This window comes from Diceros bicornis, chromosome 2 (genome assembly GCF_020826845.1).
Source record: "Diceros bicornis minor isolate mBicDic1 chromosome 2, mDicBic1.mat.cur, whole genome shotgun sequence".
NCBI classification, from domain to species: domain Eukaryota; kingdom Metazoa; phylum Chordata; class Mammalia; order Perissodactyla; family Rhinocerotidae; genus Diceros; species Diceros bicornis.
Window position 1 is genome coordinate 30,772,459 of NC_080741.1, and position 19,542 is coordinate 30,792,000.

The window sequence follows — 19,542 nt, forward strand, 5'->3', positions numbered from 1 at the left end:
ATGTTCACGACCCAAATTCTAATTACAACCCATCACCACACACTTGTGCCGAATGATCCCTTTCACCCTCCTCCCTCCCCCCTTCCCCTCTGGTAACCACCAATCCAATCTCTGTCTCTATGTGTTTGTTGTTGTTATTATCTACTACTTAATGAGGGAAATCATACGGTATTTGACCTTCTCCCTCTGACTTACTTCACTTTGCATAATACCCTCAATGTCCATCCATGTTGTCACAAATGCCTGGATTTCATCCAAGAGCAGGAGACGTACGTAGCTTTTCTATTACTGCTTCAACCATACAATACAATCCATCCATGGATATTCACCACAAAACACACAAAAACATAACCATGCCCATATTGTACATAACAACCTCAGTAAGTAAGCATGACATATAACGTTATATTCACTTTATCAAATAAAAAGATCTCTCTTGACCATATTCAAAACTGTGGTATAGCATTTAGAATAGAGAAAAATGGTAAACAATCTCAATGTCCTTCAATAGGCAACTGTATAAATAATTGTACATGCATATTATAGAACACTATGGAGAGCTAAAAAGATTTTTAAGACATGTTAGTAAATGAAAACCATCAAGGAGCTGAAGATACATGGAATGATAAAAATTTTATGTAAACTCACACAACTTAAACTATTTTTATAGATGACTATTTACGGGTATAGTATAAACACATAGGAAAAGATACGAAAAGGAACACATCACATGGTAAGAGCTGTTATCTAAGGAAGAGGAGTAGGACTGATTGGCAGAGAGAGTTTAGCTTTTCCTGTATAATATGAAAGTTTTCCAACAAGAAGATATTCTTGAATGCTAGATTAAAATGAACTGTTAGAAATACAGCAATGCCATCCTCTTTGAGTCCCTACAGCAGCCAGAGTGATCTTTTTAAAGATGTAAGGTAGATTATGTCACTCAAAACCCTCCAATGGGTTTCCATCTCATTCAGAATGCAATTCAAAGTCTCTACTCTTGTTCTTTCAGCTGGCCCGCTGTGGTAGGCTAAAAAATGCCCCCCAAAAGATATCTACATTCTAACTCATGGAGCCTGTGAATGTTACCATATGTGGCAAAAAAAACCCACAAAAAAAAACGGTCTTTGCAGGTATGATGAAGTTAAGGATTTTGAGATGAGGAGATTATCCTGGATTATCTGGGTAGACCTTAAACGCAATCACATATATCCTTAAAAAAGGAAAGTAGAAGGAAATTTTACACACACAGAGAAGGTGATGTGAAGGCAGAGCAGAAAGAGATTTGAAGATGCTGGCCTTGACGACTGGAGTGATGAAGCCACAAGCCAAAGATCGCAGATAGCCACTAGAAGCTGGAAGAGGCAAGGAAAAGATTCTCCCCAGAGCCTCCAGCGGGATGTGGCCCTGTCGACATCTTGATTTCAGCATAGTGATAGTGCTTATGGACTCTGACTTCATGAGAGAATAAGTTTCTGTTGTTTTAAGTCACCAGGTTTGTGTTATAGCAGCCACAGGAAACTAACATACCCCCTATACGTCTCTTGACCTCTTTCTGTTTTATTCATTCTGCTACAGCCACAATGCGCTCCCTGCCATCCCTTAAACATGCCCAGCTCACTCCCACCCCAGAGGGCCTTTGCAGATGCCAATGCCCTCTACCTGAAAGGAAAATCACTGCTCTCCAGAGAAGTCTTTCTTGACAACCCTATACCAAACAGGATTCTTCCTAGTCCCTTTCTATTCTGTTATCCTAACTTGTGTGTCTTCCTGGCACTTATCACTACCTGCCATATTTGAGTACTTGGGGTTTTTTTGTGTGTGTCTAACCCCATGATAGCAGGGACTTTGTTTTGGTCACTGCTGTATCCTCAACACCTAGGGCTGTGCGTGCTGCACAACAGGTGCTCACTAAATATTTGAATGAATGAGGGAAGGACTAAACAAGCAAGCAAGCCTCATACAATTATTTACTTATTTTTATTGTTTCTTTCTTCTTCTTTTTTTTTTTTTGGTGAGGAAGATTGGCCCTGAGCTAACAAGTGTTATCAATTTTCCTCTTTTTGCTTGAGGACAAGTGTCCCTGAGCTAACATCTGTGCCAATTTTCCTCTATTTTGTATGTGGGACACCGCCACAGCATGGCTTGATGAGCAATGTGTAGGTCCACGCCCAGGATCTGAACCCATGAACCCCGGGCCACTAAAGTGGAGCATGGGAACTTAACCACTACGCCACAAGGCCAGCCCCTTCTATTTTTAAGTGCGAAAGAATATGTAGTAGTCCTCCCGTTATCCGCAGTCTCGCCTTCCACAGTTTCAGTTACCCACAGTCAGTCATGGTCTGAAAATACTAAATGGAAAATTCCAGAAATAAACAATTCATAAGTTTTAAATTGTTTGCCATCCTGAGTAGCATGATGAAATGTCACACCATCCTGCTCCATCCCACCCAGGATGTGAATCATCCCTTTGTCCAGCGTATCCACACTGTATACACTACCTGCCCTTTAATCACTTAGTAGTGGTCTGGGTTAACAGATGAACTGTTGTGGTATCACAACGCTTGTGTTCAAGTAACCCTTATTTTACTTAATAATGGCCCCAAAGCCAAACTTATTATTAGTTATTGTTGTTAATCTCTTACTGTGCCTAATTTATAAATTAAACTTTATCACAGGTATGTAGTATAGGAAAAAACACAGTATGTATCTAAGGTTTGGTACTATCCACAGTTTCAGGCATCTACTCAGGGTCTTGGAACTCATCCGCTGTGGATAAGGCGTATGTATAGGACTACTGTATATGTGAATCTTATAAGTCATACTCTGATGTGATGAAGTTACGGATGGCTTATCATTCCCCTATTTTCCAAACTTTCTATATAAAACATGTATTACTTTTATAATTAGAAGGAAAAAAATGCCAGGGCAAATGTCAGTGGGGACAGGGCTGTTTCCCCTGCAGGGCTCAGGCCCAATGACTCACACACAGAACATGTTCAGTAAGTACCTGTTGAACAGGCATTTATGTCAGGCATCGTATAAAGGACCATAGTACTTTAAAGTGGACAGGACCTTTGTGAACACATATTAATAAGCATTCTTACTTTACAAATAAAAAACCCCTGTTAATCCAAGAAGATGAAGAACTGTCTCAAGGTCTCACAACAAATCTGTAGCTGAATTAAGTCTAAAGCCCAGACCAGTCATCAAATACAAGGAAATGACACCATATAAAAACCCACCAAAACACAAGGAATAGCAAAATATCCAAATGACATATGTGAAAAGTCATTAAATGGTTAAAAAAGGGAAAGAGACACACAGTTAATCCCTCAGAGGGACTTCCAGTTTCAGCTCTGACATGTAAAGAGCTAAGAAGTTGTCATTCCCATCCTTCCAACAATAAAAAGCTGAACAAACCAAAAATCACTGACTTTTCTTGGACCCATCAGAGAACTGAGTTCACAGGGTGAATCATCACCCTGAAATCAGGAAAAATGGCCAAATAGAGAATCTCGGCCAAATGTAGAGAATCACAGCCAAGATTTGAAACACGGAGCAGAAGTCACTGGAGCCATAAACTGGTAGAAACACTTACATGGTAATTTTGACAAAATGCTGGAGGCTGAATATGGACTAGTTTGCGAGTGAGAAACACAATCTTGGGAGGGGTCGCTAACACTTTTGTGGGTTTTCCCTCCAAGAATCCCACCAGGTTCTCATGATGAAGAACCAAAAAAGATCCCCTCATGGCTCTGGGAAGGAGAGGGGAAGAGTAAGAATTGTCAAGAACACCAGAGTGCTCTCCACAATTAAGGCCTACCCTCCAGGGAGAAAGATTTTACCAGAGTCTTATCTGAAGTGGGGAAAGGGCATTTCCCTGACTCCAGCCCTCTCTAGCTTTCTATCTCACCTATGGGGGAAAAGAGTTAAGAAAGACTTGTGAAGGCCACAGGCCTGAGGTGGATACATGCCCACGAAACACTGAGATTTAATCATGAGATTATAAAATGCCTCCCCCCTAGCATGCCTCACCACCATACCAACAGAGCTCCAGTATAACAACTGTGGATCACAACTAAAAGATATGGAGAATGCAGACTCTATCTAAGGACGAGTTCTTTGGGAAGCCCAAAGACAACAGGGGAGATGATAAGAACACCAGGGGAATCTGAAGCCTCTGACAGCTACAGCAAACACTAAACATGGTCCAACTCCTAGTTAATGAATGTAAAACCTTACACAAAAGGCTTGTTTACCTCAGCTCCTATTACCCAATACATCATGTCCAACTTTTATCAAAAAATTACAAGGCATGCTAAAAGGCGAAAAAAAAAAAAAAAAAAAAAAAAACAGTCTAAAGAGATAGAATAAACATCAGAACAACAGGGAATTTAAAATAATAATTATTATGTTAGGGACCCTAATGAAAAAAGTAGACAACATACAAGACAGGTGGATAATGTAAGCAGAGTGATGGAAACTCTAAAAAAAAAAAATTTAAAGGAACATGTTAGAAATCAAAAACATTGTAACAGAAATGAATACCTTTCATGGGCTCGTCAGTAGACTGGACCCAGCCAAGGAAAGAATCAGTGAACTTGAAGATGGGTCCATAGAAACCTCCCAAACCGAAAATCAAAGAGAAAAAAAAGAATAAAAAAAAAAAGAACATCTAAGAACTATGGGAGAATTTAAAAATGGACCAGAATATCTAAAAACTGTGGGAAACTGAGGCACAAGAGATACATGAAGGTAAAACAGAATACCTTCATTTTGGAATCCCAGAAGGAAAAGAGAGAAAGGAGTAGAAGAAATATTTGAAGGAATAATGGCCAAGAATTTTCCAAAATTAATGAGACACCAAATCACAGATCTAGGAAGCTCAGAAAACACCAACCAGGACAAATACCAAAAAGCTACACCTAGGCATGATATATTCAAACTGAAAAAAACCCAAAAACAAAGAGAAAATCTTGAATGAAGGTGGCGATGGTGGATGGGGCTGGGGTGTGTTTGGGGGAAACCTTACCTAAAGAGGAATAAGGATAGGAATTACAGCAGACTTCTCGTCACAAATAATGCAGGCAAGAAGAGGGTGGAGGGAAATATTCAAAGTGCTGTTGAAAGAAAAAACCTCACCAACCTAGAATTGTATATCTCAGTGATATTATCCTTCGAAAGTGAAGGAGAAATAAAGACTTTTCTCAAGTAAAGAAAAACCAAGGGAATTTACCTCTAGGAGACCTGCCCTAAAAGAAATATTAAAAGAAGTTCTTCAGGAGGAAGGAAAATGATATAAGTCAGAAACTCCGATCTACATAAAGGAAAAGCATCAGAGAAGGGAAAATTAAGGTAAAATAAAATGTTTTATTTTTCTTACTCTTACTTGGTATAAAAAAATAACTGTTTAAGTAACAACAATAGTAATATATTGGGGGATTATTGTACATGGATAAATGAAAGGAATGACAGCAATGTCATAAGGGATGGGAGGGAGGAATAGGGTCAATTCTGTTAAAAGTTCTCTGTAGTATACATGAAGTAGTATAGTGTTTTTGAAGGTAGACTTAGATTAGTGTTTACCGCAAACTAGGGCAACCACCAAAAAGATATTAAACAATCAGAAAATATAGTATTAATAAATGACTTAGATAAAAACCAATTACATAAAAACTCAAAATAAAAATGCTGAAGTTGGAATAATTTAACAACTAAAATTCCAAGACCATTAATGATAACAACATATAATTATTGGTTGATGAATGTGGCAGGCATTGTTCTGAGCTGTTTACATATACTATCTCATTATTTCTTAAAATTGTCATTCCTATTTTCAAATGAAGAAGTTGAGGCATAGAGATTAAATTACTTGCTCAGTGATGCACAGTAAGTGGCAGAGCTGAATTTATACCCAGACAGTTGGCTTCAAAATCCAGTCTTAATTAGTAAACACTGTCTTTCTATTAACCAAAATGAGTCATATCGATTAGTTTTGAATACAGTTTCTGTCGGATTCACGTTAAAATTCACTAATAATGCCATCATATATTCCATGGACTGAAGTTCTACTATACCTAAAAAAATTTCACATACCGATGATTAAACTGCAAGTACATTTTCAGGTAAAAAAAATTTTTTTAAAAAAATTAACAGATGTGACCAGAAGGTAGATGCAATAAAATTATACTATTGTTGTACTTCTTAAAAATCCAAATGGAAATAAATTCGATATTTACAACATATACAGCAAAAGGCATCATTTAGTGCTTCCATTTATTTAGCAATGATGCATATTTAGCAACAAATGGTTATGTAAAGCTGCTACCTTTATCCAATTTTCTAGCTCTAGATAAATTTTCTTGCGATCTCCTTTTTAGTTCTTGGACTGGAATACAAGCCAATGCTTTCTTCTGGAGAGCAAGGTTCTCATACACCAGCACATGCTGAATGTTGGACTGAAGAACTTTCAAAATGACTGAATCAGCAGTAACCTAATAGAAAAAAAATTGAAATTAGTTTTTCCTCATATGCTATGAAAAGAACATATAATAAAAACCACTGGTTCTGATTTCATAAAGAAGAATGTACGGATTCACTGAAATATAATAATTATACTCAAAATTTTAACAAAAATAGTACTAGGAGACAGCCATATCTGTGTCACAGTCTAAGATAAATCTATTTTTTCCTTTAAATATATTATTGAGAATATATTTCAACAGGGATATGCTGAATTCTTGACCTCAAGCTTGGATCAAGATAGCACTCTGAGCAATGCATTTGACAGTCTTTTCTACTTCAAATCCCTGTAAACAACATAATTTTCTAAAACTCTATACAGCATTAGCAAAGGAAGAGTACTCTTAAAGAGGAAAGGCAGATACAAATGGACTAAAGGAAGAAATCATGGCAATATGCCCTCCAGAGAGAGTCATTATAAAAACTAAAAATGCTCTCAAAATAATCCCAAGAGCAGTCAGAATGGCTATAATTAACAAGACAGGAAACAACAAGTGTTGCGGAGTCTGTGAAAAGAAGGGAACTCGCATACACTGCTGGTGGGAGTGCAAACTGGTGCAGCCACTACAGAAAACAGTATGGAGATTCCTCAAAAAATTAAGGATAGAAGTGCCATATGATCCAGCTATTCCACTGCTGGGTATTTATCCAAAGAACATGAAAACACCAATGCGTAAAGATACATGCACTCCTGTGTTCACTGCAGCGTTATTCACAATAGCCAAGACTTGAAGGCAACCTAAGTGCTCATCAAGGTATGAATGGATGAAGAAGATGTGGTATATATACACAATGGAATACTACTGAGCTATAACAAATGATGAAATCCAGCCATTTGTGACAACATGGATGGACACTGAGGGCATTATGACAAGTGAAATAAGTCAAAGGGAGAAGGTCAAATACTGTATGATCTCACTCATTAAGTAGTAGATAAAAACAACAACAAACACATAGAGACAGAGATTGGATTGGTGGTTACCAGAGGGGAAGAAGGGAGGGAGGGGGATGAAAGAGATAATTAGGCACATGTGTGTGGTGATGGATTGTAACTAGTATTTGGGTGGTGAACATGAGAACATGATGTAATCTATGCAGAAATAGACATATAATGATGTACACCTGAAGTTTATAGAATGTTATAAACCAATGTTAGTGCAACAAGAAAAAAAACAAAAAAGAGGACACCTGGACACAGGGAGACATCAGGGATGCGCATGCACAGCAGAAAGACCATGTGAGGACACACCAAGAAGGCACCCATCTACAAGCCAAGGAAAGAGGCTTCAGAAGAAAACAAGCCTCCCAACACCTTGATCTTGGACATCTAGCCTTCAGAACTGTGAGAAAATAAATTTTTATTGTTGAAGCCAAATATAAATAAATAAATAATCCCAAGAGCAAAGGATCCAGAGGATCCACAGAGCAGGAAGGGGCCTTGGAGCAAGCATTAGGGAGACTGGCTGGGCTCTGCAGGAGGAACAGCTATACATTTTGGTGTCCCCCCCCACCCCGACCCCTTTGTCCACAAAGAAGCGTGCCTCTGAGCAGTGAGGGAGGATGCTTAGATTCTCAAAAGGAAAGAGGAGTGTCCGAGCTCAGAACGGCTGCTTCTGGTACGGCATGTCCTGCCCCTCCCCACAGTTGCTAGAAACAGATGCAGTATTCGCATTTAGGAACTCTCAAATTCATATGCATCTACAACAACCCATCCTATTAGGAAGATCTGTTAGAATCAGCATGAGAGGAACTAACCCTGTAGCAACAGCAGCAAATACAGAAAAAGACTAAAAGTCTATCTTCAGAGATTCAAGAGTATACTATAGACGACTATATACTAAGACAACTTTGGATCTTGAAAATTAAAAATTTAAATACTGAAATAAATAAGAAAGCACATACAGTATCAAACAGTAGAATAAACATAGCTAAAGAGTGATCAATCAATTAGAAGACTGAGCCAAGACATTTTCTGAGAATGCAGCACAAAAAGAACAAATGGACATTAAGGATAAATTCAAAAGTTCCCAAATCTAGCTAACAGGAAGTCTAGAAAGTAGAGCAGAAAAAAATGAGAGAGAAACTTCTCAAAGAAATAATGGAAACAAATTTCTGAGAGTTAAAGAAAGAGCCAGTATGAATGGAAAAAAAAAACTAGGCATATAATAGTGACATTTCATAAAAGTAAGGATAAAAATAAAATCCTAAAAGCCTTCAATAATATCAGAGATCTTATTGGAAACAATGAAGTAAAATCTTTGAAATTCTGAGGGAAAATGACTGGGAACGTAGGATTCATACTCAGCCAAACTAATCACATAGAAGAGCAAAATAAATACATTTTCTGATATGTAACAACACAGAAAGTATACCACTCCCAAAACCAATCGAAAAGAATTATTAGAGAAATTATTGTCCCCCCAACATATAATATAGCCAAAGTAAATAAATAGAACACCAAGGAGTAGAACCTGGAGTTAAAAGAAAAACAAACCAAAACACCAAACTAATAAAATTTAAGTTCTTATTGTTATAAATAAATAATCATAACTGAAAAGCAAAATCTCAAATTTTCTCATAAGGAAGGTGGCAGGGAAGGGAGCAGAAAGAGAGTAAAATCTTTCTGAGGTTCCAGTCTTGTCATAAGACGTTGGCAGAAAAATATAAAAGTAAATATTTGCATTAAAAATTTAATGGCAATAATTAGAAGACTAAAAAGAGGATATTTAACTTCGTAACTATTAGAAGGAATATAATGGAAGAAAATTTGATCAATCTACACAAACCAAAAATAGGGAAAAAAGAAAAAAGCAAGGACATAGACACAAAATAAGATGTCAGAAATAAGTTCAAACATATTAGCAATTACAGTAAATATGAATGGGTTAAACGTGTATATTAAAAGGTGGAGATAGATTAATTAAAAACAATAAAAGCCATTACCAAATACTTAATGTCAGGTACTGAATTCAGTACTAGGGATGGATGTACGAGACAGACATGATCACTTTACACTCTAAGGGGGGAAAGGCATTAAACAAAGAATGACAGAACTACAACATTAAGTCCACAAATATTTGACTACGTGTAAGGGTGTGTGTATATGTATTAGATACTGGAAGAATAATGGAGGTCAAAATAGACAAGGACATTATCCTCACAGAGTAAGTATAAGTCTATCGATACAGAAAAAAGTACTGATATAACAATGTTCATTTACTCAAATATTTAACGAGCCTTTATTATTTGCTAGGTACTGGGGATACAGTAATAAGTCAGACAATTTATTCATAGGTATTTGATAAGAGTTATAAAACCAATATAGAGGATAGTGAGACTGTATAACGGGATTCTAAACCTAGAAGAAATGACATTTGTGGTAAAATATGAAAGATGAGAAGAAGCTAGTAAATAGGGAGGGGAAAGACTATTCCTGTCAAAAGAGCATGCAGGTAGCTGGGATGTGTGCGTGCAGGGGGATAAGCTTAATATATTGTGAAAGATCAGACAGAAGATCAGGGTGTCTAGAACATAGCAAACTAAGGGGAAAATGGTGGAGAGGGAAAGCTGAGGATGAACATGGGTTGATAAGGTAGCTCGATCTTTCCTCTTTCCATTGTAATGGGAAGCTATTAATTACACAAAGGAGCAAAATGATCAGATTTGTGTTTTCAGAATATCACTCTAGCTGTAGTGTGGAGAAAGCAGGTATCAGAAGACCTAATGGGGGCCAACTACAGAACTCTGAGATGGCTGGTGGCTTGAACTAGGGTGGTTACGGTAGTTGTAGAAAAGTGAACGGATATGAAAAGAACTTAGGAAGTACAATCAACAAGTCTTGGTGACTGAACTGTGGAGTCAGGGGGCACTTGGAAAAGTAGAAAAATACGTGGGAATGATCCACAGATTTTTGATATGACCAAAAGGGTCAACAGTTGAACCACTTATAGTAGGGAAAAAACCAGGAAATGATCAACTCAGCTAAAAACTACATATGGTCAAGTAGAAATGAACTGAAAAAAAGTCCATTAAATTTAGCAGCATGGAGATTGCTGACGATCTTAGTAAGAAGTTTTGCAATAGCGTTAATAAGGAAAACAAGCTGTAAGAGACTTAGTTGTCTAAGTGGTGTCCCAAAGTGGGCTAAGTGCACCAAAGGAGCTGTACAAAATAGTCCACTGGAATGTGGACAGAAAACATTAGAACTTCTATTTATATTATTTTTTTGTTCAAAAAGCAATTAAGTTATAATAATATTTAATATTTGGATTAACAGAGGCTCCCTCTCAGGCTAGAGAAGTTATCTCAAGTGAAGAAAGTACCACAAAGCAGAGGGGTTAACAGAGGCAGGGCTCAATCCTATTTCTGCTCTCACAATGTTACAAAGTTTTGCAGTTCAAATGCATTCCATTAAGTGGATTTACAGATTATATTATGTAGTTTTAACTAAATTAACCCTTAACTTGGCTTAAAAAAGATTACAAAGACCTCTACGCATTGAGGCTAATACTAATAATGTAAGCACATGTGAAGAAGAAAATGGCAGGGCTAACACATCTACTTTTCTAGTATAAGCCCTTCAACAGCTACATTTTAATGGGAAAAAAAATCACAATCTGCTGAGATCTGACAAAGTTAGCCCCCAAATTCAAAATTATCGATACTATTTAAAATATAGATTAATATTCACATTCATTAAATGACATACTGTTAATATATATATATATATTTTTGTGTGTGTGTGTGTGAGCAAGATTAGCCCTGAGCTAACATCCGTCGCCAATCCTCTTTCTGCTGAGGAAGACTGGCCCTGGGCTAACATCCACGCCCATCTTCCTCCACTTTATATGGGTCGCCCCCACAGCATGGCTTGACAAGCGGTGTGTTGGTGCGTGCCCGGGATCTGAACCCTAGAACCCTGAGCCGCCGCAGTGGAGCGCTCACACTTAACCGCTACGCCACTGGGCTGGCACCCAATATATTTTTTTAAATTAAAAATATTTACCTTTTTTAGCTCCTCCTTACATTGTTTTATAATGTATATAGTATATCAGCATAATAGTACATTTATATAATTTATAAACAAATACATATCGAGAGGATATGTTCAAAAATATTTTACTAATAGGGCACATAATTAGAGTATGGAGATCTACTAGACAAGTATATGAGAAGTAAAAATGCAGTGATGCACACAGGGGACTCTTCCCGAAACCTGCTGTAAAGAGGAAGTGAGAAATACAGGACATGCAAGATCCAGGGATATTTGTGTGCTGGCTTGTTTCCAAGATAAGAGAGCTTACAGGAAAGATTCTTAAACATTAATCTGCTTGTGAAAAATGCAGATTCCCAGGGTCCCCCTCTCCCTTTCCGGTTCAGCCAGTCTGGGGTATGTCCAGGAATCTGCATGTCCAGGTCATTCTGATGCCAATGGTCCAACCTTAGGTGAAAACTGGCCTAAAGCAAGGTTTAAATGCCATTGAGAAGAATCCCCAAGAAAAGAGGAGGTTCAAGACTGGGCACGGTCCACGTGAGATCCCACAGTGAAGAGAGGAGAAGGGATACAGGCCCAGAGGAGGGACAGGTTTTTATCAAGAGCAGACAATTCTTCCACTAACAGAAGGGATGAGTGCAACAGATGACTGAAGAAACTTGTTGAAGATTTGGGGATGAGAAATTGAGGGTATTCACAACAGGGAGGAATATATTCCTCTACCAGAACTGATATATTTCATAAAAAATGAAATGTCTCCATTTTTATTTGAAAGAATTCTTATAAAAATGAGGCACTTACAGTGGTACCTTTTTTTTCTTAAATGCAGATTTTCATTTACTGAGAGGGTAAGAACTCGTCCAGAGGATTTTTACTTTCAATTTAATACTTTTTAATCCAGAAATTACCTCATTCATTGTGGTTTTTAATGGAACTCAAATGAACTTGAACAATAAAATTTATTTTCTTGCCTTATTTCTTTACATATTCATTGGTAGAACTCCAAGAAAACTAAGTCATAAAAATAGAAGTTTGCTGATTGCATGGCGATTACAACAGCTGGGTAACCACGTCCATAAGGCAGCAGTTAATTGCTTGAGCGAGTTACAGTTATTTGGAGTACAAACGGAAGTTTAAAATGTGAAATCTGTTTTAGATCAAAAAAATTTTTTCTTCACTAATCATACTTGGATTCCAATTATTTTGGTTTCTAATGTGAGATATATCTTAAGACTCTTTAAGAGAAAAAAGTACAAGGTGTGTATTTTGTCAAATCATGTGATATAACCAGTGGAAGCTGGATTCACAAATTTACTTCTTTAGTAAAGAACCAAAGCTTCCCAAGCCCGCTAGCCCTCTTTCTACCATTATTCAACCCTTTGGTTTTGTGGCTTTTAAATTTAGAACCTAGAAAATTAAAAACAAAGGTTCTTTTTAATAAATTTTTAATGATAGTTTTAATCAACTTGTGACTTCAGTAAACTTATATTTCTTACAAAAAACTTTTTTCTCTATTTATAAAAGTAACAAATCTTGAAAAAAAAAATTTCAGGAAACACTGAATGGTACAAATAATATGAAATCACCCATAATTTCACTACTCACAGGCAATTATGGCTAAGACATCTATGTGTAGCTTTTAGACCTCTTTAAAATGAAAATATTTATGTATGTGCATTTTTTCATAAGAAAAATTGAATATTATACACATACACACAACATATATTGTTTAATTATGGAATTCTCAGTTCATCTTTTTTCCCACAAAATAATTCTCTTTATGTCAAAATAGACCACATCATCATTTTTAACAAATGCTAAGAATGCTGATTTAAGGATGTGTCCTAATTTAAGTAATCCCCTATTGAAAGGTATGTAGGCATATTTCACCTTTAAGAATGGTAGGTTTGGGCCGGCCCCTGGCTTAGCGGTTAAGTGCAGGCGATCCGCTACTGGCGGCGCACCGACGCACCGCTTCTCTGGCCATGCTGAGGCCGCGTCCCACATACAGCAACTAGAAGGATGTGCAGCTATGACATACAACTATCTACTGGGGCTTTGGGGGAAAAAAATGCAGGAGGACTGGCAATAGATGTTAGCTCAGAGCCAGTCCTCCTCAGCAAAAAGAGGAGGATTAGCACGGATGTTAGCTCAGGGCTGATCTTCCTCACAGGAAAAAAAAAAAGAATGGTAGATTCATGAACAGGAAATTAGACATTTAAATCTTACTTCCAAATAGATTTCTTCTCTTACAAAGATCACATATAGATCGAGACTAACATTGTTTTATGAGATTAAATTAGTTTAAAAAGTAACTAACTCATTTTATTATTTATCATTATCTAATACTACTATATTATTTTTATAAAAAATTTCAATGAAATAATCTCAAATGATAATTCTTTTAAATAAATACATCCATACCCATATACACAATGGGCAATAATTTCTAGAGTGATAAGAGAGTTGATGAAAAGTCTAACAATTTCATAAACATTCTAAAAGTAGTCATGCAAAATAAAAGCATACATTTAGATTAGCTGTGTAATAACTGCTGAATGCTTATTTTAAGCAAATCATACTTCAGAATCACCTTTTCAAACTAGATAAAGTTGCAAAATTGGAAACATAATGCATCTAACATTCTGAGGTTCTATGTCTGAAAAACTGACTGCTATTTTGAATCTGCTTTCAGAAGGCAAAGGGTATAAAAAACATAAAAGGGTTATCAGGAAGCTAAAAACTCAGCATGTATAACTAGCAAATTTAAAAATCAGTTGGGTGATTAGGGAAATGCAAATTAAAGCCGCAATGAGATACTACTTTAATATCTACTAAAATGGCTATGCTACAAAAGACAATAAAAAGTGTGGGTGAGGATATTGAGAAATTGGACCTTCACACACTGCTGGTGAGAATGTAAAATGGTGTGTAGCAAGTTTGGAAAACAGCTTGCAATTTCTTAAAACATTAAACATAAACTTACCATACAACCCAGTGGTTCCACTCCTAGGAATCTACCCAAGAGAAATGAAGACGTATGTCCACACAGAGCCTTGTATGTGAATGATCATAGCAGCATTATTCATAATAGGCAAACATGGGAACCAACCCAAATGCCTATCATGGAATACTCAAAATACTGATCCATCCTACAATATGGATACACTTCAAAAACATACAAAGCAAAAGAGGCTGGAAGCAAAAGACTACATATTGTATAATTCTATTTACATAAAATAACCAAAAAAGGCAGCAAGATCAGTTTCTAGCAACCATCACCATTTATTGAGCACCAATACATTCCAGTATTTTATATCTTAAGGAAAAGCTTACTGCCAAGCTTCAACATCAGTGACTATCACCTTGTCTTACATTTCAAAATTTTACTTGATATAGTTTTAACCAAAGAAATATTATAATAGTTAGGAAGCTCATTAGTGCTCAAGATCTGTCTACTTTATACACAGGTTAAATGCTTTTTTAATCTCTCTCCTGATGCTTGACTTTGATCCATTTTAATTCTCAATTAGTATCCCTACTCAAAGGGCAAGGCAGGAGAACATTAACTGTCAAATTCTGAAGTATACAAACTAGTGGTGATAAAAGCTTAAATAACTAAATACTTTTTAAAAATGTGTATTCCAGTGATCCATGGATAACCACGAGTTGGCTATAAAAAACAAGATTCATTCTAATTTCTGCCTAATCCCTTAAAGAACACACAAAAAGATACTTTGTCCCAAGTACTAGAGAAGTAAAAGTTGACATACACTAGCCTACTAAGAGCATATGTCTTTGAGAAAGATAGTTTATTTTCTTCTAAACTCTAAATTTGCTTTGGCAATACAATGACATTTTGTTTTTAGTGTAGTATCCAGAGGCTTTCTGGTAATTAGAGTTTTAAAGACCTCAAACTATATCTGAATTGCCAGGATAGGAATCAAAAAAAGGAAAGAAGTAAAAGAAGATTCAGAAGATGTGAATGAATTTCCTAAGTCAGAACACTAACAAAATACTACTTAGTTCAGGAAAGAGCTATTTTGTAAAATAAAATGTTTTCATGCATTATATGCTTTTCCATAAGACTGGTTAACACTGTCCATTTTAAACTGTCATACTGAGATTCAACAAAAGATAAAGCAGGGAATCTTAAAAGATATATTCTAACACTTTAATTAGAAAACTGATAAGAAAACGTGGTAAAAACCCATGAAGAGATTAAATATGCTTCTATATCTAAATCAACCTTAATAGCAAAACTGATGAAGACCTCAGGTATTCCAAGGTGGAATACACATTCTCAGAGAGGGGCACAAAAGAATCTACTGGGGTGCATCTTAGATCTACTTTTTATTTCACCCTTTTTTACATGATTTTCTATAAGGTACATAATATATTAGTATAGAAGCATATAATTTATAAGTAAATAGACACTTATTGGGTCATGTACTTAACATTTTACTACTGGTAAGATGTACAATCAAAAGAGTGGGACACCACTGTTCTAAGGAACGGAGTGACTAAGGTTAGTATTCTGTCACATTCAGGTTCAGTAGTCCCACTTTCCTGTTACTCTGTGATAACTTTGTACTCAATGAAGCAGCCCAGATACTTTACACAAAGAACTATGATTACCAAGGGGGAACATTTAAAGTCTTTTGTGGTTTTCAAATCTATGCAGAAATAGAAGTGCAATGATGTACACCTGAAATTTTTACAATGTCATAAACCAATGTTACTGCAATAAACAAAATACAGACCTTGATAGATACTGCAACACACACACACAAAAAAAAGCTTTCACATATGCTATCTCAGCCCACAGCCACTTAGCATCATCACCAGCTGATCCAACAGTATCCAGTAACAGTTTCTCAGAAGCATTCATAAACACTAGCTGCATTTATTATTATTATAAATAGACATCAGCTGTGAAGCTAATGAGAGGAGAAAATATTTTAAAGACTTAAAGGTTAACCAAAGTCAATTGAGGCACCAAGGAATATGTTTTAGAAGAGCTAATCCTCCACGAAAAAAGTTTGGAAACCACTCAACAACAATTATATAAAAGGACAGTAACTCTCTGACTCTTCCCCTGACAGCCCCTACCACCTTTATTCTTAAATTTTTAACAACAACAATCTTTTGGCCCTCTCAGCCTTCACAAAGGAATGACTGCCAATCATTTGACTACTAGGGAGGTGAGGTTCAAGGCTCTGGAATTATTCAGCTGGAGAAAATTAAGGGTAGATTTAATAACTGACTGTATATAAAGTTCTGCTATATGGAGGATGGTGACAAAGTGTTTTACCAAAATTAAAATGAGGATTTAAGTTTAAGCTGGCTACTAATAAAACTGCTATAAGAAAATCAAAAAGATTTTTCTGACAGTGAAAATTTAGAATACTTAAGGACCTTTATCAAAAGGGACTTTTGTAAACATGACAATTTCCTCATACGAGATCATTCAGGTGTACCAAGAACGCCTGTAAGACATTAGAAGTTTGATTTCAGTTCTTCAGAAGTATCTATCTATATATTCTAATAACTAAACTGCATTAATTTGCTAGCACCACTATCAGTAAATTAATGCATTATTATTTACCTTAAACCTAAAGAAGCTGATTTTTTATTAAATTGAGGCATTGATAATGGTTAGGTTGTTGGAATTAATAATCCCCATGGTTAATGGCAGCAGGTAAAATTTAGATCAGAAGTGTCAGTGCAGTAGAGGAAATCTTATTTAATGGCCATACCTCTGTCCAGCAAGTCCATTACTTTGTTTTAGGTTAAAGACATATGCTAATTTATGTAACTGATTTAAGTACCAAGACAACAGATACATTTACAAATGATAAATTAAACAAAACTTAGGCTGCCTCAGAAGCAATAAACCACAAGTTAAGATTTAAAAGTATAAATAAAAGACAGCCATTTTCCCCACTTTTATTACAAATTTGAGTTATATAAAGAGCTGAGGAAATTTAAATGTATCAGAATTATAAGAACCAAGAATAACTTGGGCATAAATTCAGAAACAAATCATAACATATATCAAAGTTTTTGCTCTTTCAACACTTTGAAAAGAACAGTTAAGGAAGGTTTAATTGTAACATTACCATTGGAGCAGACAGCGGATTTGATGACTGCCCTTCACTGTTCCCTGCATGCTGGGTTAACCCATTAGGATTTGAAGACTGTGTTGCAGGAAGCGGGGTACTGGTTGCAGGTTGCTGAGGTAATTCTACTTTGTGGCTCTTATTTGATCCATCTAATCTGCTACTTCTCTCTATGGCAATCAGGTCACGAATTTTTTGCAGCTGCTCCACTGAAGCTTTTTTAGGAAAGATAAGATGTGTTTCTCCCTGGAATTTATAAAATTAGGAAAAATTTTAACCTTTGTTTTATATTGTCATTCATATATATATATATGAATATATAAATATATATATGAATATATATTTTATATATATATATATAAAATGAAGCCAATACTACAGAATACATCATATTTTTACAATCATTCTGTTTTCTTACCGTTACGGCACTTTTTTTTTATACAGTTAAAAGTAATGCCTAACAAACCAGAAAATTAAGAAAACTTGTCTCTTGTTAACATATAATGCTTAGCCTATTTCATTAGTTCAAAGGATCTTAGTAAAATATTTTATCTTTTAGGAATAATAAGTCAGAAAGCCTCATAAGAATTGCACAAATGACATTCCTATCTTCTTTGCAATCGTATATGATACTACTATTCTCTATGAAATTCCCTATGAAATAATAATGATACTAGAGATACAGCCATACAAAATGATCATGGGTCACATAAAAACAATATGAAGCTATATAATAACCTTCGAATCTTCTAAACCCAAGTCTTTAAAGAATAGCTACATGATTAGATATCTGCATATGGGATCCACTAATTCTCCCAAGATAACAAAAATATACCTTGATGGTCAATTCAAAACTATGGGTTGTTAACAGTAATACAAAGGTGGTCCAAACAAAACAAAAAATCAAACAATAAAAATCCAGTTCTTTAAGTAGTGATTCATTTAATGAATACCCATAATATAATCAGAGTGCTTTGAGATACAATAAACATTATAATAAGCTCACAATGTAAAACAGTCAGCAAAGTACAAAACGATAAAAAAAGTGAAATGAAAATATATTCAACGAAGTTTCAAGGTGTTGAGAAGCAACAGTGTTAAAACAGTAATTGCAACTACTGCAAATGAGATAAAACGGTTATGACATGTGGCAGACAGACTTGTAAATTGTGAGCATTTAAATTAAACTCCACAATTGAGAATGACCTTATTTTCCTGGTGATGGTAGACCTACAGGATTCAAGTGACCAAGACATTACTCACTAATGACATGAAAATCAATTCTATATCAATCCTTTTTAAAAAGCTGGAGGAGGCCAGCAAGCTGCATATATTACCCATAATAGCTGCAAAAAAGACTACTACCATTTATTGTGTTTAATGTGTTCTATGTACTGTGCTAAGCATTTTACATACACATATACTATCTTAAGTACTTCTCACAATCACCCTGAAAGGTAAGTATTAGGTTTATCCCCACTTTTTATATGAAAATATGAAGGCTCAGAGAAGTTAAATAACTTGCCTGATGCTACAGAATTGTCAGAGCAAGGATTCAAACTGCATGACCTTAATTGTTAAGTTATAACTGACTCCATCTTAGACTGAACAGAGATCCAAAACCACAAGCTTGTGCAAACAGTTGGAAGGGTTGAGCAAAAACAGAACATTTCTACTGTTATAATGATTGGCACAAATTGGAACACAATGACTTTTCCAACATTAGAAGGAACCGCCTCACATCTATGACGAAGTCTGGAAAGAGAAACCAGACATCTGGTTTAAAATCCAATATGGAGGCTTCTGATCTCATACTGTTAGTGTAGCACTGAGAAAGGTAGATGACACCATGGACACAGATGGAAAAATAGCATGACAGGTGTCTGGATCTATGTCTCAGTCCAC

At 35.8% G+C, this 19,542-nt stretch overlaps 1 protein-coding gene across 2 annotated transcripts in view; it reads right to left on the reverse strand.

Moving 5' to 3' along the window:
- The window catches only part of NGLY1 (N-glycanase 1), a 50,486-nt gene that overhangs the window by 20,611 nt on the left and 10,333 nt on the right, over nucleotides 1-19,542 (reverse strand). For both annotated transcript variants that reach the window (XM_058553953.1, XM_058553962.1), the window contains exons 3-4: nucleotides 17,638-17,883; nucleotides 6,329-6,494 (exon numbers count right to left, since the gene is read on the reverse strand). In XM_058553953.1, the coding sequence (XP_058409936.1) occupies nucleotides 6,329-6,494; nucleotides 17,638-17,883 (412 nt within the window). The remainder of the gene's footprint in view (nucleotides 1-6,328; nucleotides 6,495-17,637; nucleotides 17,884-19,542) is intronic.